At 39.4% G+C, this 21415-nt stretch overlaps 1 protein-coding gene across 3 annotated transcripts in view; it reads right to left on the bottom strand.

The window, feature by feature from the left end:
- The window catches only part of PTPRR (protein tyrosine phosphatase receptor type R), a 148022-nt gene that overhangs the window by 71015 nt on the left and 55592 nt on the right, over nt 1-21415 (bottom strand). For all 3 annotated transcript variants that reach the window (XM_055809017.1, XM_055809016.1, XM_027793446.1), the window contains 2 exons: nt 4233-4346; nt 732-887 (listed from right to left, as the gene is read on the bottom strand). In XM_055809017.1, coding sequence (XP_055664992.1) covers nt 732-887; nt 4233-4346 — 270 coding nt within the window. The remainder of the gene's footprint in view (nt 1-731; nt 888-4232; nt 4347-21415) is intronic.

The raw sequence follows: 21415 nt of genomic DNA, 5'->3' as shown, positions 1-21415 counted from the left end.
GCGATGTGACCATGTCCATGAGCTTAGTGATTTCCTTTCCTAAAGGCCTTCGCTTTTTCATTTGTTGTGCATAGCTCAAGTGGTCAGCCCAGAATTAGATGTCCCTCTCACTGGTATGTCTGGGACACTGTGGAGACAGAAGTGCAGTCTCTGCTTTGACATAGATTCTTTATTTTCTCAAAAAAACCTATGGATGTAGTCATACAAATAATAGCTACAAATTTTATTTTTGCCTTCTCTTTGGAGCAGGTAAACAAAATAAGTCTCTCACTTCTCCCGAGAATTGAAAGAAACATGGGTACAATGCACAAATTCAGTTTTTCAAAATCATGTTAGACACAAGTTACACAGCTAGTGATGCTCACACCTGACATCTGCATTTCATTTATCTCTCTACTGAAATTGTTATACCTGCCAACCCACATTAAGAGACAAAAAGTCCTTGGGCCCACTTCCTTTAAGGCAATTGATGCACACTTAGGATCTAAATTCTGATTTCAATGGTAGCCCAGCTGTGTGAAGAGGACCTGGATATTAATGCTTAAATAGCCTAATGAAGCACTATTAAAGCAATTTAACAGGGCTAGCTGTATAACTGCCTTATAGCAGTAATGCCATCTTAGCTTATACATTTCCTGCCTCACGCTTGAGTACCTCAGCCTGAAAACTAACAGGGATATAACAGCTGCATAATGTGTAACAAACTACAGGTTAGAAAATTGATAACCAACCTCAGGGGAGACCTCTGTTATTCCAAACTGGGATAAACTCTGATGCAAAATGTTGATATTAAGGGAACGTAGCACTTCTTCAGATGGGAGTGCCTCAGAAATTCCTGGCTTTCTGTTCAGTGGGGACACAAACAGTTCCACACAGTTCTTCTTCCCCTAGGAAAATAAAAAAATGCAGAATCATAGGAAGGGTTTGAGATAATCTCTGCTGTTTATAGATTGTAACTATAATTACAAAAACAAAAGCATGAAGTATAAAGACTGCAACCTGCTCTGTGAGGACAGTATATCTATTCCCTGACTCCTTAAATCCCAGCTGACTGTGCACGAAAATGCAAATACTATATGTGGGCAAGTGTGCTTTGTGTCATTCACTGTTGACAAGGTACCCCTTTCCTGAGTCTAGTACCATTAAACAAGACAGGTCGATGTAACATGGTGAAGGGAGGAGCCACGGGATGAAGTCAAGGGCAAAGTGCCAGCAGGGATTTTAGCAGATAGTTATCTGATCTGAGCTGAAATGCAGCCCTGTTTTAAAGATGGTCCTTCAATGGGAATGCTTACTATAATGCTGTGGTGTTTTGGTACTGCCTTCTAATCCCATGTCAACACATTGCAGACACATACCACAACAACGTATAAAGTCCTTTTGGTTGACTGCAGTGCTGCTCCTTAAAATGGCACAATAAAATGAAAGGACCAGAAAAGTTCTGTTTACATTTAATGGGTAAGCTGAGAATGCCTGCTCTCCCCTTTATTAATTCCTGCCCTGGTGTCTTTGATGCAGTCTTGATAGCCCAAGGTGTGCTGTATTAGAGATGTCAACGATGCTCACTCTGTCACAAGGAGCAAAAGGAGAGACTGCCAGAGGGTTCCTCTGCTTGTGATAGACTAGAAAAGCACCTGAGACTGGCACTCCAAACAATGCGGGTGTCCAAACTGGGTGTGGGAACCAGGGCTATGGCCAGCTTAGCTGAAGCCATGATGTAGAGTCCAGACTTTGGAGGTTCCTACACATGCAAGGTAAGCATGGAACTACTACCTGCATTGCTGCCGGTGCAGGCAAAAACCTCACCGGTCTGGTTAATTGCTGTTCGTCTTTGTGGGATGGGAGAGAACAGTTCGGACCAGGATAATCCTGATTTCCCCCATCTCCTTCCCATCACCTTGAATGTGCATCATTATCTTCACTGAAGTGAAGAAAAAGACATCTTTTGCTATTCTTAAAATATCTAGTTTTTCATTCAGAAGTAGAGCTGCACAGAAAGGGATGCTTTCAAACATGTTTGCCCTAAATCCGCCCTCTGTGCTCTCACATGCACCGCTGTTCCATCTGCTCAGTGAGATTGGTAAGGATATTGGCTACTGGTGGGACTGGGCGTTTTTCACTGGGACTATTCAGGTCAGCAAGGTTATAAGGGGTGAAAACATACCTACAGGTCTGAACCATCAGTTCAAGGCAGAGACTTTTGTCAAGCTGAAGAAACTGATGCAAGGCCACAGTCCTACTCAGTCTCTGACATGGGTAGCTGGCTGGTTTTGGGTGCAGGTGGCAGGCACAACGCAAGGCTTGGTTGGGTTGCAGCATTCCCAGTGTTTCATGTCTCCTCTGTTTAGGAGTTCCTCTGCCCATTAAAAGGCTTTTATAGGAGAAGGATTTACTGGGAAGGTTAAGGAGACAGTGGAAACGCCCAGTTAACATTTCCTGGCACACTATGTGTTGTCATATAGAAGAGGCAAGCAGGCCCTCTGCTCTCCCTGTACCCAGCCACATCCTGACTGCAAGGCTCCTGATCACTTCTGAGAGCTGCTCACTTGGGAGGAAGCCAGCTTACCTCATTTCAGTCATCTAAACTACCTCCAAAGTCAGCAGAGAGAGACTGACATCTCTAGAGAATGATTTAATCCATCCTAAAATAATCAGGAACTCAGTGCCTCTCCTCCTCCAGTTATCCTTCTCTATATTGCTTTTACAAGGAGCCTAAATGAGTAGCACAGACCAGGCTGAAGTAAGGTGAGATTAATTTTTATGTGCCCTACTTGCTTGCCAGTACCCTGCATGAGAGGAACTGTCTCATGTTAGAAGGATGTGAAATGAGGATGTCTCCTAAGATATATTTTTCTTCCCTGTGAATGTTGACTGTATGTGATTTTTTAGAGCAAACAGGGCAAAAGTTTGCTGTCTTTCTTATATCACTAAAATATTAACTCATAGCAGACTGTTACAGATGTCAAGAAGACTAATTAATTAACAGTACTTACTGTATTCTGAGCTATATGCAGGTGCAAAATGACATTACTTCTTCATTTAGACCACAAATGAGAGGAGAAAGGGAAAAGCTATGGAGTCAGTAGAACAAACAGCATATTTCTTCTGCTTAGTTACAGAATTTCCACAGAGCACAGTAAGAAAACTACTGAGTGACTTAGTATGTTGAAATACACATCCCAAAGTCTGGAACATTTCTCATTTAATTGTGCTTTTCTCTAAATATGTCTTTCAGCTTTTCGTTCTGGTTAATACAGGGGACAAAGGAGATTTAGCATCACTTGTCACGAATGAGTGACATCCCTGGCGAACATGAAAAGGGCTGCATTGCACTCCTATTGATCTTTTCCGCTATATTTCTTGTGTGATCTTTTCTCACAGACACATTATTTGAAGGAGTTTTATAATCCTTTTTGATGTATACAATCCTATCAAGCTATCAAGGCAGGAAATACTTTTGTGCTGAACCTGTCAGTTTTCTTCCCTAATATTCAATGTGCATGTAGAATGAAATGAAATAAATCTTCCCTCTGCAACGTGAACCGAATGCTAGCAATACACACATGATGTTGGGTATTTTTGCTTCACGGTAAATCTGTCATAAAAAGAGAACAGGATTAAGAATGCATGCCCTTAACCATATCAGAAAACCATACAATGACAACTGCTTTTAAAAAGCCTTTGTTGCTAGAAGCAAATTTGTCGTCATCTTTTGCAAATATGATACTGTAGTCTATGAGATAATTTGTGAGCATATATTGTTAATAGCTGAATAGCAAGGCATGAATATTAATATTGTGAGAAGGCATTTAATTTACTAATGGAAAGTCTGATTGTGAAGATGCCTTTGAAAGGGAGAATCACATGTATTTTTTGAGCAATATTCAACCTTTGAGAAACAAAACGCAAATAAGTGTTTCTTAATGAATGTGATGTAGAACTGTATTCGAATGAAAACTAAGGGATAAGCAATCTGCTTATGAATAGGACGCAAAAGAGATTTATCTGACTTATTTTTTTTTTAGACTATAACCAAGAATGGTTTCCTTTCAAAAGAAAATTTAAATCATTTTGTAATGGAGATCTATTTTTCTGTAGTGCAGTTAAAATATTGGAAAAAAGTATTTTTCTGTCCTATTTTATTGTACTTTTCCATAGTGACAGGAAAATAAGTTTAAGAGAATTCAAAATGCCCAGGTACATTTTATTATAGACAGCCCTTTGGTACTTACAATAAGTCTGTTGATATGAATTTGCTGAGGTAACAGTCCCAGTGCTGCTGCCACTCCCTGTCGAAATATCCGAAGCAATGTGATATTCAGCTTGTTTACATCCATTTGCAGTGTCTGAAAAACAAAACAAGTTCAAATGAACTCTTTGCTTAACACATTCAGTTCTCAAGATGACTGATCTCTGGGACTCTTTGGTAATGTTGTTTGGTTGTTTTGGGTTTTTTTTCCCAGAACAATAATCTGTGCCATCTAGTTACATAGCAATCAAAAATAAGCCCAAAGGAAAATTCAAGCATCTTAAATGCTGCTCATTAGCAAAGTACTACCTTCCTCAACTACATTCAAAGTAGGTTCCAGAGGTTTTTTGGCTAAATTCCTTGGACAAGTTACAAGATAACACAATTACTACATTAAAAATCAAAGTCAAGCATTAAACATCAATTCACCTTTAAAGAATGAGATGTCGGATTTACTCAATGAAGGTTTGCTTTATTATCTTAGTGTTTCTACCTGCAAGTGAAGAATGAGTCAGACATAGTGAAATTATACAATTTTAATTTTGATTAGCTGTTTCTGAGATCAAAAAAGAAACATTCTGGATACATCCCACATTCCTGCATTTCCTAAAAGTTCCTCATGTGAGTCAGAGAACACTATATTTCTCAGCAGATACCAGCAATATCACTGAAGCATTTTCTTTCTTTGTCTTAGAATCATAGTGAAATTTAGATGTTTTCTCAAGCTCAAATCTTTCCTGTGAAGTCAGTGGAATTCTACCCAGGAAATAGTTTAGGTTCAAATCCTCTGTTTCCAAGATGAACCAGATATGGGTTCTTCACGTGATGCCTGGTGGCCAATAATCCCATGTGGTACTTTGTGGTCCCTTTTTTCACTTCGATATCCCCTTTGCAGACAATATGTAGTGGAGAAGAGAGGGAGGAAGAGTATGTCACACGGTCCCAGAAGGCCTCCAGGGTTTCTGGCAACTTCTGACTTAGGAAGTTAGTAAGTTCTGACTGAGCCAGTTGACTTGAGTTGAAAAAGACTTTTTATTTTAAACATCCTATTCAGAGCAACAGATCAGCTTCCTGCTCCAAGCAAATATTCTACCTTTCTAACCAGAGTTGCATGAAGAGAATTAAATATTTATGGGTCAGACATCACACTGGGAATATGGTTATGGTCCAGAAAGAAAGGCAACTTTTTTCTTGAAGAAAAACAGCATCACACGTTTTGACTCTTGTTCTTTATTTATCAGTAAGTATTTATAAGTTATGATCTAAAACCACAGAATATTTGCTTTCCTTGTCCAGTGTCAATTTGATTTTTCCATCAGTACTGAGTGTTTTTAATTTCTCCCCACCCCCTTTTCCTCATTTTTTACACTAATGGGATTGTTAGGTCTTGATGGATCAAGGAGATCTGCTTTTACTACACAGCTGAGCTTTAATTCAAGTGGAAGTATTATAATTCTTTGATTTAAATTACCCTTTCTACCCTGGCATTTTCAAAATGCAAGATCTTTTTCTCTTTGCTTCTTCTTGAATTAGACAGACATCCCGAGCGGTTACAAAACTACTCCAGCTTTGTCACTGGAAGAGAGGAATGTCTCGAGAGGGGACATGTGGGGAGCTAACAGATCTGAGCACCATTTCTTGTTCCCCAGACTGGCTCGCTCTGGCCATGGCACACCTGAGCAATACAGCAGAGGAGAATTGGTTTGGAGCTGTGAAACCATCACTAGGCTGAAAGTCGACAGCCTGGTCTGAGGATCCTGGCTAAATGAGAAAGGGAGTTGCTGCTGAAATAGGAAGGTTGTCAGGAGGGTCCCTGGAGATCCATCAGGATGGTATAAAGAGTGCGAAACCGCTTGTCTAAGTCAGTGACCTTGAGTCATGGGGATAATGCTAGCTGTTGTTACTGAGCAAAATTAGCAGACATAAAATCAAAATACATTCACTTAAACACACTTGAGCCAGGGATCAGATCACATTAATAGAGATGTTGTTAAAGTGTGTTAACAGCTCACTGACAAAGACACCAAAATAAAACAGCCAGAAAAATGTCTGGCTTCAGATGAAATAGAAGATCTTAAAAAGCCTGCAAGGTTAGACAACAAATTCTTATAGATTCACTATGCTGGGATTTTGGTTCATCAAATCCAGGGACAATAAAAAGTAGTGAACCTCCATTATCTTCAGGACAGTCACATCTCTTCCTACGAGGTCTGAATTTGGTCTACTGCGTCCTATAACAAATAGTCATAAAAGGCCGCAGAGCGTGCGTGTGTCACTGTAACAGCTACACTGTCTGTGCTGGTCCTGGGGGAAGCCCGAAGACCACAGCACTCGCTGCGTCAGGCTGGCACCAGCCTGCTTAGAAAGCTCACCTGGCCTGGCAGCTGCAGATTTCAGGACCCTTTTAGAAAACCTCCCAAGTGGGTGGGAAGAAATCTGTTCTTAAGCCTCATCTCAGTGTTTCTTATGCAGCAGAAAGGATATTTATTTTTTTTTGTGACTACCCAACCAACCCCCTCTCCCCCCCAAAAAAGTATCTGAGGAAGAAAAAGCTCATATTTTTTAAAAGAACCTTGCCTCACTGTTCATTGAAATGATCTGCTTCTTAATTGCTGGCATTAGTGTGGAGCTTAGTTCCACGGTAATTATAGTCAAAATTAAATAAGAGCAACATAGGCCTCTTTTTCTTTTATCAGGCAGCACAAGAGAGTGCATTTGCCTCTTCCTGTCAAGAGGAAAGTTAGCAATCCAGAATGTGACACTTTAGGAATGGGATCTCTAACTCGATCAGTGAAAGATAATGTATAGAAATGCTCAATGGGACCCTGAGAGCACCTGCTTTAGAGTGAGCAGCACATCACAAACGTGTCAGTGCTCTCTATTACCCACTTGTTTGTATTGGATTCAAAAAATCATAAAGCAGGAGTGGATCAGACTGGAGACACATCAAGTTCAGCATCCTGTGGCCAACTCTGGATGCTTATGGAAAATGATAGGAACAGGGCAAGATTATACTCTTTTCCCAAGTGCCTTCTGAAAAGATCCAGGCTAATTTATGCCTACTCAGCACTAAAAGGCAATGGGTCTCCTCAATTACATGAATGCTATCCTACAATAACCCATACTGACACTATCAAGATCTGGGATGAAGGCAACACTTGGGGGCATTATATTCTCAGCTCTGGCATGTGCCCTTCCAGAAGTGACTGAAACTTCAGTCTGACCTGAGGGTCTGGTACAAAACTGCCTTTCTGCAAATTCTTAACTATGACAATTTTTGTTAAGAAAGTTAGTCTGAGAAAGAAAAAGAGAAAGAAGATAGAGAATGGAAAAAAAATAATATCCTAACTATTCCTATCAGTAGAAAATTCCTAAAACATTATTAAAATTTAATATTTTAATATTATTGTGCTAGTCTGATGACATACCTAGATGTTGTGTTGACTATAACAGTAAGAGATTAGGATAGAAAACTGATAATGGATGCACTACAAATGCAACAATACCTGTACATTAGATGATCAATATAAACTGTCATTAAGAGAATCACTCCTAGAATGGAAACCTGTCCAGCCATTTACAGATTATAATTACATAGATTAAACCATTATGTATTCTGTCACCACCTCAAGAAAATGTGAAATTAACCCCTGTAAAGTAAACCCATAGAAATAAATAAAGTGTTAGCACAGATACACAAGTAGTGTCTTACTGTGTTCCTCTGGTTGCTCCTTTTGCTTTCAAAAGGAAAGGGCTGAAGCATCCCAGTTAGACAGCACGAATCATTTACCCTTTGCTCATCTGCAGTGTTTATCATGGATTGCAGCCTACTCCACAAGGAGTTTACAGTTTTGAACCCACAGCCACTGTTGGTCATAGCGACTTGTTGAGCTTAGAGGCGAACACCCTGGAGGACTCATTTCCCTGAGCAATTACCAACCGGCTAGCGACAGTTTCTAGGTTTATCTGATCCAAGCAAAACAGGTAGTTAGAAGGGAGGAACTTTTCTGCTTGTAGTGGAAAATGTGGGAAGACAGAGTTCCAGAAAAGGAAACTCAGCACAGAAAAACATCAAAGACCATTCACAACCTAGATCCTACAAGGGCTTTTTGGTAAAGATTTTCATGTTAAAAAACAAAACAAAACAAAACACAAAACCCCCAAACAACAATAACAAAAAAAAACCCAACACCAAAACCAAAAACCAACAGCATGAAAGGGATGAATGTATAACACAATTTCTGAAATAATATTTTTTAGGATATTACAATAAATTGTAATTTCCCAAGTCAAGTTCTGCTTCTCAAAAAATAATCATACATCTCCTTTTCTTATCTTTTCCTTGTCATCAGTGGTAGCCTTTCTGCAACAAGCCTCAGATATACCATTCCTTTTCTATACACTGGTTACTCCACTCTAAACTCCTCTTGACCCTACCACCACAGGTGTCTTCTCAAACATCAGCTAACCTGAACATACAGGAAGAAAAATAATCAAGGATGAAGAAGGTTGAAGGTTAAAGTATAAGTCTTCACATATTTTTATGAAAAAAGAGTACAAGTAAATCAGCAAATTACAGATACTAGGAATTTTACATACTTAAGGGCCATTGGGTAGTAAGTTCTATTTTGTGTTAAAACCAAAGAAAGACAACTCTAAAAATGAAAATAAAAATTAACACCCCTATTTACTTAGGCCAAACAAAAGAGAAAACTCAGAAAAGAGTTGTCTTATCTGCCTGCACTCCACCTATTTATTTCTGTTTTAGGAAAGTCACCAAAAATGCTATAAAATGGTTTTTTGCACTACAGCAGGTACTGGACTGTGGCCAGGCCACAGGTCCCTCCATCTGAGCACCCTGCCCTGCTGCCTGTACAGTGACAGTGTCTACAGTTAATTAGTGTCACCATGTTTCATCTTAGCACCCTCATCAGACAGCCTCAGCTGTACAACCAAAAAAGCATGTATTTATTGGGAGTGAAGGTGTAAGTGTTGCAGCTGTATGTTTGGGCACAAGACTACAAAAAATCTGGCAAGAAATTGTGAAAATACCTGCATTTTCCCTTTTCTTCCCCTAAACACGTTAGATTTGCCTTCCTGTTGCAGTTTAACAATGTGAGGCCGCAGCTGCACTGGGCATCAGGTTAGCCCCTTTGGCTGGCTCAGGTGACTAATACACAGCCACAGAGGATTTTGGCTTTTATCATATGAAGTGTCATGTGTCACAGCAAGTTTAGTGTCTCATGTAGTCCACAAATGGCACGGGAGCCAGCATGTCCTCAGCCAGCATTATGCAACTAGAACAAAGCATTTTGCCAAGCCAAGTACCACTCCAAAGGCACTTTGCCCTAAGCCAAACCAGTGTCTGATGCAGCATTCCCTCCTCCCCCATCCACCTCTCCCTCTGCAACGTTATTTTCTCCAACAGGAGAAGCCTGCCCTTTTATGAAGTTCACATTAAACTTTGAATTATGTCTGTAAACTAAGATAGAATTCTCCTGAGTATAAAATCCATTATTCTTAGTGATTAATTAAAGAAGCTTTGTGTTGCTATGTATTAGCAGTTGCCTGCAGTGACCTACTCAAACTTTCATACTTAATATATTTCTGCTAAAACACAATGTGACGATGTGACTAGAAATATAATTTTTGTGACATTTAAATACTTCTAAGGTCAGGAAGAAATTACTGAAAAATTGTGAGGGGGAGTCTTGGCTATTCTACAACAGTGCAGTGAAAATCACCTGAAAGTAGAAAAATTACAGGCATATGTTTGAGTTTACAAGAACTAGTGAGAAGTATTGAGAAATGCTCTGGACCTGAAACATGCTTCTATTTAATTCACCAATTTTCTTATGAGACACTGAGGCTGCAGAATACACAAATCTGCCAAACAGTATCAAATTCCACATGTAGCCTGCGAAAATTTAAGTGTGCTTCTCCAAAGAGTATTTGGGTGATGAGAAAAAGAACTCTAAACTGGTCCTGTATAAACATTAAAGAAAAAGTAATAGGAATGGGATGCTTGGATTGCTTCAGTCCTGGTTAGTCCAGGGAAGTTTTTTATATTTGGATGCTGCTTTTCAAGGTGTGACATTGTACATTCATTCACATTTTTGCTAGAGAAAAAATCCCCACATCTTATATGGAAAATCTTTGTTTAAGGTAAGCATTTATGGATTTATGCATTTCTCATGTAACATTAAAGAACAATTTTGGCTTTTGATCAATTTTTCATGGAAAGCATATACATTGAAATATGTATGCATATTATGAGCTCTCTGAAAGAAACCAAAGACAGAAGTAACACTAACGGGAAATGTAGGGTTACTCTAATTAGTTAAGACAGCTGTATGGTCTCCCCCCATACTGATTTTCGAGTGTTCATTAAAATATGACAAAATCAAAATTCACCGAAGAAAGCAGTCTTTCGCACACTGCAGTTAATCCACAGACCTTTTTACCACAGGAAGTTGCTGAGGCCAAAAACTGAACAAGAGGCAGAAAAAGGGCTGGATGCTTAGATGGATGCTGAATGTCACGGATGTCCCTCAAAACTGTGCAGAAGAGATACTACAAAACTTGTCATAGAGTTGAAGCCAAATGTCTAACTATCAGAAATGAAGATGAACCCTAGTGAAATAAAAATTTTTTTTTTTGGAAAAAAAGTTTCTCAGTCTGCTATTTAAAAATTTGAGTGCTGGCCATCATCCTGGGCTAGACACTGGATTTCATACAAGTCCTGTTTGCACATCTATGTAGCAACTGAGGGTGATCCTAGAGGCTGTGGCATGGCAGAGGCTGAAGATGCTCTGCCAGGTGTTGAGGTAAGGCCAGTGCACTCCACTGGCATCCACAGTTCAGACTGGCAAAGCTACTCTGGAGGCAGGTGGGTGATATGACTAAACTGGTTTATCTCAGCTATGTGACAGATTTACACTTATTTTTGCAGGGAGGAGAACTAATTTCTCAAATGAGATCAGCTATCTGGGGCTGATTTGACCACTTCTGTAGGAAGCACCAACACAAGAGTGAGAAACGCTCCATCTGTGAGGTCTGGCTTTGGTCCAGGATTCCCTCTCTGAGCTTTTACATGCACTTGGGCAGTGAGTCAGTCAGCTATAGAAAGACTGTGACCTTCATGGATGATTAAAGTATATGACAATGCATTCAGCCTATTAAGGATAAGGTTTGTTAATGTCTGTCTTCAAGAGGCACACTTTGATTTCTATCAGTCCTACGTTTTGCATTAACCTCTGGGTTTGCGGCCTCCTAGCAAAGGTAAGGGTCAGCTTTTCAGTGTCATTTAACATGAATTTACTGATCACATCTAATGAGAAGACACGGAATAGTCTTCTATCTCTCTTCTGAAGGAAATCACAAAAGGTAGGTTATTTTGTTCTCCTGGCTTCTGAGTCACATGGGTCATTCCCGTACCACAACGTGATGTAGTTAGTGAGGTGACAGTCTGAATGTGGTTAGACTGTCCTCTCAATGCTCATCATACTCATTTCCCTTTAACTCTTTGCTACGGTATCATTAATGCATTAATCATGTGTTATGTATTTCAAAGTCTGAAATTACGTACAGCCTCCAAACACCCAATGTGCTATAGATTGTGTGAGACTAGCATCCCACAGCCCCACCTCAGTAGAGGGATAACCTTGTATAGAGCCCAGTACATAGGATTTTTGCAGAATCCCATACCCTAAATGCCCATGGGATGCATCCTCGTTGTTGCTGAGGGGGTACAAAAGAGGGGAAGGAGAGGTTATCTGCTACCCATGGGACAGAAGTTTGATGCAGCCCTGTTATTAAATACTAGCAGTCCCTGAAGGTCTCTGTACCGTGGGAGCCATTTGGAAGGGGGAAGGAGAGGCGCAGGAGGCTGCAGTAGTTCTGTTGGACTTTGTGGATGATTTTCTAGAGCTTCTTTGGGGCAAAGGGAACATTCTGCTTCACCACCATGTGGGATTTAAGTAGCTAGTGGCAGAAGGAGACATTTTTCTGTTGCACATGGAAGTATATTGCTCTTTTTTCGAAACCTGATCACAACAAAACTACATCTGTTTGAAAGAGTACTAAGCTGGGAGCATTTACAATTAGTGCAAATTAATTACCAGTAGGGATGAGAGGCCAAAGGTTTTCTGTGCCTCTGGCTTTAGCAAGTCTGCCTCAGTCCTATCTATATAAAATGGGGACAATAGTATTTGACTGTTTAATGGGATTTTATATATTTTAGTAAGAAGATGGGGGACAGGTACAAAGGATGGAACTTCTCAACTTCTTTCACACATAATATTAACATTGCCCCCAAAAGTTACTGCCTGTCTTTTTTTTTTTTTTTTTTTTTTTTTTTTAAATTTGGTGCTGCATTTCTTCAAGGATTGGGATTTACCTCATCACAAAGTATTTAAGTTTTCTTAAAATAGCAGCTGAAGTTCATTTCAAAGCTCTGAGAGTTTTCTAGGCTTTTTTTTTCCTCCATCCACATCACCCTGCCCTCCTCCCTTACAGGTAGACAGTTGAAAAGGACAAGATGATGGAAAAGCACAAGATAATACAGAGGTGGAAACACATGGAGAGCTGGAAGAGCTCAGCCAAACACTATTTTAACCTTTTTGTTCTTTGAGAGGCATGTATAATGAGCTCCATAAAACTGTCCTATCTGTCTTTATTCAATATTAGCAAAAAAGTTATTCCCTCCATTACAAAAGAAACGCGTGGTGCTATTATGTCCGGTACAACTTTTATGCACAGCATGATTGTACTAGTCACATCCTATTTCATCATCCCAAAGCCAGCTGTAATCCTCAGAGCCAACAGACCCATTTGAGCCTGTTCAGCACAGCACTTCATAATACGTTTGGGTTTTTCTGCCCAATTATTAAATCCCTAGGTAGAGTTCCAAATGCCAGAAAACCAGTATTGTTTCTCCATGCTCCTTTTGTGAAACCTTCATTTCAGTTAGTTTAATGTTTCAAATAATTCTTAGTTACTGAAGTTTAAATCCTTGTTAGGACTTTGTAAAATGGTCCTCAATACATCAGAATGCCTTCCAGAAAAATGAAAGACAAAAAACCAACCCCAAATTCATCCTTTTCATTTTACCTTCAGAATTTTCAATCTAGTTTGTAGCAGACATGTATGTGACCTTACAAACCAATGAAGAAGAAAACTAGAAACCTAAGACAATACAGCAACTACCACATCTTTCACTTACTTTCCTTAGTAACCTTTCTCTTTGCTTTGAAAATCAAGGCGAGACTCCAGTACTGCTGACATCTCAGCTTTCTCATGTATTTATTTTCAGAGACAAATTTTATTGGTAGTTTCAGATAAGCAAAATCTGCCTGAACATGCACAATGGGAATGTTGTAGAAAGAGGCAAACACTTTCCCTTTTTTCCCATAATTGTAGTGCTCTACGGTTTCTGGGTGTATGAAGAAGAAAATTTGAAATAAATCTGAAAAACAAAGTCTTAAAAATACATTTGGCTCAACTGGAATTGAGATATTGACATGAAAGGCTGTTCTTGTGTGATTCCTGAATACGGCTCGTGGCCCAGGATAGTATGAATTATTCGTCCAACACAGCCAAATCTTTTAAAGAAAGAAGCAATTCTTACACCTCAGCTCTTGAGAGATCACGATCCTGTTCTCAGGAAACAATGTCTAACAACAAGGGCTCTTTAGTGTGACACAATTCACCAGTATGTTTTGGGTCTTTATCTGATTTAGCCCATGAAGTTTGTTTATAGCCATTAACGTCACCATAATCACAAATTATTGGAATAAAACTTGTATTGCTGACTTTCTCTTACCTACTTTAGCACTCCAAATCTGCCAACCAGGCCGAGTGCAGACAATACAAGGCACCCTTGTAATTTCTGCCTTACGTTCCTTTTACTATTATGAACTTGAAACAAAGTTAAGCAAAATCGAGCTAAACTCTTGGAGACCTGCATTTTTATTTAGAAAAAGTTTGGCATTACTTTGAGTTTTATCCTGTCATGGGTTCATGTGACTGGATATGTCCCTTTGTCTCAAAGTTTTAGAAAACTATTAATGATTGCACGTGAGTCCTACAAGCTCAGAAACAAGAATGCAGAGAAAAGACAATCTCATGATTTTGGCAACTGTCTCAGGATCTTTGACCTCCTGGAGCTGCTAATACCAAATGTATTTCAGAGGATATGAGGCACAAATTCCCCTTCTCCTGAACATCTGGGCAGACAAAGGATTTCCCTCTAATGTCTAGTACTGAACATAGAAGGCACAGCTTAAGGGAAAACACTAACACCAAATCTTCAAAGATTTAATGAGAGTTTTACTTCAACAATTCCTATTAATACTAATAACAATCTTGTATTTTTGACCAGCAGCTCAAGATTTGGGTTTCTGACTTTGGAAATGTGACATGTACACTGCGTCCCAAATGTCCTAACATAGGACAAGTTTTCTGACTCAACCACAAGGAAAAAACATTTTAGAAAAATGCTTTCAAGCTAATTTAGGTGACTTTTCTTTAGAGTTGAATCCACTTGTGAGGTCAAAGATGAAAAAACTGTGCTGCCATGTATTATGAGATATTACTGCTCTAAAATAACTGGGACACAGAGCCCAACTCACGGATCTTCAATTTATGTTTTTTATGTTTAGCATGAGAAAAACATTCAATGTTGGTTTTTTTTTTTAAACACACAACACTGCTGTCAAAGCCCACTTCAGATGTTTAGAATGAGAAAGATGCATTTTTCCCCTTTTATACTCAGAATTGATCACCCTTAAAATAGAATATTAAAAACTGTTTGCGTGCAGTTCTCTCATTCTCACACATACACAAAAGCAAAGTAATTCATAATACTTTCAGTGAGAAACAGCAATTGCAGATTTGGTGGGTGAGGCTTCCTTTTCCTTTTTTTTTTTTTTTCTTTCTTTCTTATTTTTTAACAATATTCTTCAAAATACAAGAAGTAATTGTCCAGATTTCCCCAAGTGACCACAAACAGAGCCATTTGTGTTTGAGAGGTACTGCTCCTCTGTACGAATGCAGCGCATGCACCTCCATGCACGCTTCCTGCCTCTTTCCTGCACTCTGGAAACCCAGGAGATTCCTGGTGGTTCTGTGGCTGCTGCTCTGTGCTGGCAGGAAGAGATGCCTGGGAAGAAATGCACAGCTCCTCAGAAACTGAGCTTATGGCTCTGATCCAGAGCAGTATCTGTGTTATACCTGTCATATCAAAACACAAGTCCTGCAAATGATGGCAAGAGGGCTTGTAGACTTCATCTAAAAAAACCCAGGACATTTACCTTATTCCACAAAAAAGACACACAGCAGTAGCATCTATGCCTGTTAACAAAAGGCTGTCTGGCTTCTACCTTATATATATATAGCTGTTGGTATACAGCTAAAACTTAAGGCTTAAGTTTATCAGGAGAGGTGTGTCTACTCAAAAAAGTTCAGAAGTGTAAAAGCAAAACAAAAAGCTACAAAGCCTCAGGAAAAGTGGAGCAACATGATTTAACAGGCATATCACTGGAGACTATTTTTTATACACAATGTCTAAAAGGAGCAACTGACTTTAGCTGATTTTGAGAAAATATCTCCATGATCTATCATTTACAAGCTCTTGTTCCTTTTAGTTGCGATAAGACAGCAACCCATTCCGCAAAGGGTCCTAACCAGAAAATGCTTCTGGGAAGAAAATCTGCTGACATTATCCCACTGGAATACCTATGACTGCCTGGGGACCTGCAGGCTGCCCCCGGGGCAGCTCGGCACCCAGCTAAACACAGATGTGCCAGGCCTGCACGGCTACTGCTCACTGCACAGGAGCAACTCAACGGATCCCATCAGTGCCGGACTAAACATGCACTATAATTTCTAAGATGCAGATGTGAATTTACCAGAGGGCTTGAAAGAGCTGTATCTCCTGCATTATCCTCATTTTCCCCTTCCCTGCTGTATTTTCCCTTCACACTGTGCTGGTAAATCATGTATTTTGGGCTGCTCTCATGTCCCATCTCTCACTCCTCCAAAGAGAGAGAAGCCACAGTGTTGTGCAGCAGTCTGAATGTATGCGTTATATCCATTCACCTCCTCTCTTGCCAGCCCTGCACAGCAGAGACCCTATCACACAACTCAGCATGAGGGTGTAGGCCCACTAGGTGACCCAACAGGACGGCGTGACACAGCACCAGAGGTGTACAGCAAAGGGCTCAGCCCCATTTCTACCGTGACATTGCTATCACGGCTCTGTACGCAGTACCAGCAAGTTCAGCTTCACCAGAACAAGCTGGATCAGTTGCACAAGAGCAATACAGTTTCTCTGTATATGACTTCAGAGTATTTCTGGACACCAAGATACCATCATTACTACTTGACTAAAGCAGTAGGGTAGCGTGTTACCTTGATGAAAAATGTGGTAGGTCACTGCTAATGTGGTAGCTGACTGCCAAGGTCATTAGGGTTGGCAGGGAGCATCCTCAGTCTGTCAGCTAATCTCTTCTTTGCCTTTTTTCTGAGTTTGAACTATAATCAACAAACTTCCCTTACCAGCTTCATCATTAGATTTTGTGTATAGTAGTGGAGGAATGCTCATTTCACTAGCTGAAACAAAGCTGAACAAAGATGATAGACCATAAAACGGAACAACCCCATGCTGGGATGAACAAAGGAACCTAAGATCAACAAAACTGCTTTTACAGCTTCTTGTTTCTATGATCTTTTCCCCATTACATATAAAATTCCCAGAAAACCTTCCAGAAACTGCATAATTAAATGACTGGAGGGAAAAGAAGAAACTAAAAAAATAATCAAAATTACCATTTTTTAAAGAAATCTCCGTGTTTTAAGCAAAGGAAACAGCAAGAGGAAGGTAAACATTCATAAATATTCTTTGTTGTAGCAAAAAGGTTTTCAAAATATGATTTTTTCAGTTGTGATTTTTCCCCAAATTGATACTGCAAGAGAGGACAGAAATAAGATCGGTGAAGCTGAATGTCATAGCTGAGACCCCTCAATTTTTCATCTACCTCTTGCCACAGGATACAGGAATATATGAGGGAGAATTCTTTGATCAACTCCATAAATATATGCTTCATATTTGCCATGTTAGACAAAACCTAATCAGTAAAATTTTTTTCTGTCTGTCTACACAGAAGCCATTTTACCCTCTCATAGCCTGCCATATTTAACAGAGCAATGTCTGTCTCTCAATAACTTTCTGGTATATTTTCCTTTTCTGAGAGCTGATCAGCCTGTGATGCAAGGGTCACATTCATGTGCACAACTTGAGGCAACTCACTTTCATCTGCCTTAATCAGGGATGTTTATAAGGCAGCTGAAAGGAAAGAAATCCCATTCATTCACTGCCAGCTATTCCTGCAGGTAGGTAGCAGCCCCAGACCTCCTGAGGTGCGTTCCCCTGGCAGAACACTACAGGTGGGCAGCGGCTCTTCTTCTGTCCTACTACAACAGGACTGTACAAAGAGGATGGCTTCATTGTCATGACAGACCTGTGCGAACAGGTACATAAAACTGTTACACCAATGAGGCAAAGAGCAGGACCTCTGTTCAACAAGAGCTCGCTAGCCCCATGAAGACTGAGGCAGCTCCTACCGGATTACTTGGTATGCATTTCCTGAGACGTGTTTTAGAAAGCTGCAAATCTAACCAGCAGCATGATTTTGTAATAGACAGTATTGTCTTTGTTAGTATTAACGTCTTTTGGTCATCCATATGGTAACTGCATTTCTTCGCTTATGATTGCATACATCATGTTTCCTGGGTCGGGTGTGTTTTCTCAGGCAGGTATAATGTGATCCGGCACCTCTGTTAAGGCAGAATTATTTGTATTCCTCCTAAACCATTTCAAACACATAGTGAGGGTTTACATCATGCTGGGTGACAGGGCGAGCAAGGATGCAAGAACAAAGAACACTTTAGTAATTAATAATAATTCTCAGCTTACACTAGTAGTTCTTTTCATGTGTGCACACCAAAGGATGCAACGATGGGGACTAAGAACCTTCATTAGGTCTGAAGAAAAATCAGTGCATCACGGCAAAGTACTTATCTTACAAACATGAAGAAGGTACGCAATGCCAACACTACAAGTAAAAATGACAATTTGGTCACCCAACACAGAATTCTGGCCAACATCCCTCACTATCTCATTTTCCAGGTTTTGGGGTTATTTTTTATACTTAATGTCAGAAAATGTTAGCGTTCTACCCCTAACAAAGATCCAAAACTTTAAGATTTACATAGATTTTAATGTACAGAAACAGAGGACTTCCCACATATCATTTACAAAGATCACTGAATCTAAGTTCTTTTCATGAACTATTTTTGTGTATGTTATATGTTCTTTTCTCTTTGAAGCCTGTATTATATCTCATTAAATTTTCTTCTGTTTTATCATGAACAATTTTTGCCGTTAATCAACATCATAATATATTACATGACTAATATGCAAAATACAAGACAAGCATTTAAATTATTTGCATAACCTGAATAAGAAGGAAACTTTGTCATGGCAGCTAAATGATGTCTTTTTTTCTTTTTTTACCTAATATAATTTGAAAACATATTCGTGACTCATCAATCTTTTAAAGTTAGACTGTGATTAGAGATTCTAAGCTGTAAGCTTGCAACTGTGAGTTTCTTAAATTTCATTGTAATTCTGTATTCTGTGTCTTCCCTTCTGTCTTGCTCGCTAACAGTTCGTATATAGATTAGACAGATCATAGAGCAGCTCACAAATGAGAAAAATGCATTTACCAAAATATTTTGCAAACTGAAATGAATAGATAATAAATTATTTCCATTTAATAGGAGTCCAAATAGGCTTAATCTTCTACCTGAACAATGAGAATTTTGCAATTTATGTAAGTAAAAAATCCAAATCTTCATTCAGTGACTCAAACCTTTTTAATTTCAATTTTAATATTTTGGAGAGGATTTAGTAAAAGGAAGTAGAATATACAGCTAAATAAGAAAGCTGACAGTTTTTGTCATTTAAAGATATTTTTAGTAAAACTTTTGTGCAAGAAAGAAGCTGCTAGTTGACAGTCTTTACATCTTTATGGAAGATGGCTATTTGGATATAAGATTTATGTATACCTGTGTATTCAACCTTCAAGTACAATAGAACACATGTAGAGCTTTAATTATTAACAAGGCATGTGGTTGTTTAGGCTGAAGAGGTATTACATCTGCATGCAAAGAGAAGCAGCAGTGCTGTTCTTGGTTCAGAGCTGAAATAATGGGAAGGTAGATAGATGATGAGAGCTGGTCCTAGGAAGCAAGAACAGACTGGCTTAGAAGCTCAGAAAAGCCGAAAGAGAATCAGATTTAATGTTATCAATCCAGTTTGCTTCCCCTCATCTTTTCCTCCAACGTTCAAATTTCATTAAATAAACTTGATGAAAGGGATAATTTCACACCGTTAGTGATATTTACACTTCTGGATATGAGTTCCCTCTCTAGAAAAAGGTTGTAAATCAGAATTTCCTAAAGAGCCTCATAATGAACATGACCTTCAGGCTGGCACTGCTCACCTATCCGCAGAGCAAACCCAGTTGCAGACTGCTTTGAATTCGGAAAATAGTGACGGTGGCAGTGGCAGTGCCTCTCCGGCCTAAGGCTCTTGTCTCAGGTATCCCACAGATCTGGAAAAGATAGTCTGCTCATGACAGCTCCAACTTGTAAATGGTTCTGCTGGCCACAATTAAAAAGCCCCTTCAGGAGAGATAGAAAAATACTTCGTGAGTTGCAAATATGCTCTGGCCCTCTAGGAACACCTGCTGCACTGCTTTCAAATCCAGAGAGTGCTGACATCTAGACGTTCCCCACTTATGAAAATCCAAAGTGCTTCCTCATGAAGAAAAATACAAAGCTTGTGAAAAGACTAGAAACAGAATAACAGAAATTATGTTTCTGTGAAGAAGGCCAGTTTTAATCCCTTTAGATAACCACGTAAATACTGTAATGGGGGGAAAAAAAGCCTACATGAACTGCTGGCAATAGCTAAAGGAATAAAAACTATCAATGGATACCAAGGGGCTGTGGACTTGTCTACTTAAGCTTTTCTGTTTAAATATCAACAGGGATACACGATACACATCAAGACAGCAAAATTTTCCTAATGATAAAGAAGTAACAACTTCTAGATATTTTTGAGAGGTAAGAAATCAAGGGGTGATAGTAATGTGATGTATATTGTATATATTTCAATCCAAAAGTAATCACATTGGATGCTGAAAGAGCAAGTAGAAGGGTAAACCTGCAAACATGCTGGAACAGATGACTGACTGCAGAAAGTTTCTCCTAGCTCTGTGCTAGTCAACATCCTTATTAGAAGTCTGTTGAGCCACACGAAGTCATACGGAAGCTTGAAGATAACACAAAAGATTGAAGGTTACTCAGAATCAAGGAACACAGGATAAACAATAAGGTAGGTCAGAGCACTGGGTAGTTCAGGTGAAGTTCACCTGAACGTCATGTACTTAACATGGCTAAAATCAAGACAATACAAATCTTGGAAAAGCACACGTAATTCACCTGCAAATAAATATATTTTTAAAAGGAGTGGCTCAGAAAGTGGGTCAGTTCATATCTGATAACCGAGTGAACAGGTACTCTGAGGACAACATGCAGGCTAAGGTTACGTGAATACAATCCCTACCCAACCCCTCTCTGAACTGGCTGGAAGCTGTACAGCAACGTCCGAGTGGTGGCAAAATTCAGTTATTACATCTTGTATCTTGGTAATCAACAGAGAAAACTACATGCAGGCTATCATTTTCTACCACTTTTCAATTCATTAATATCTCACTTATGCTGGTGATCAGGAGCACAACCGTGACCATGACCACACACCTTCACATGCACACAGTTTCTATGGGACATGGTGATTTTGTAACCCTCCAGCTGCCTCCAGTTCTGTAAACCCTTATTGACTTTGCTTCTGCTGATGAGCTGAGACTTACCAGGTGACACAAAACACCTGAGGGGCAACCTGCATAGACTGCAATTAACTCTCAGTTCCTATTTCTGTTATTTAATTAGCAACATCAATTTTGAACACTACACACACTGATCACAAAAAATACAGGCAATTACCAACAGTCATCAAATCTATTTTCTAAATTACATGCC

Source organism: Falco peregrinus, chromosome 6 (assembly GCF_023634155.1).
Source record: "Falco peregrinus isolate bFalPer1 chromosome 6, bFalPer1.pri, whole genome shotgun sequence".
Lineage (NCBI taxonomy): Eukaryota > Metazoa > Chordata > Aves > Falconiformes > Falconidae > Falco > Falco peregrinus.
This window is presented reverse-complemented; position numbering and strand designations above follow the sequence as displayed.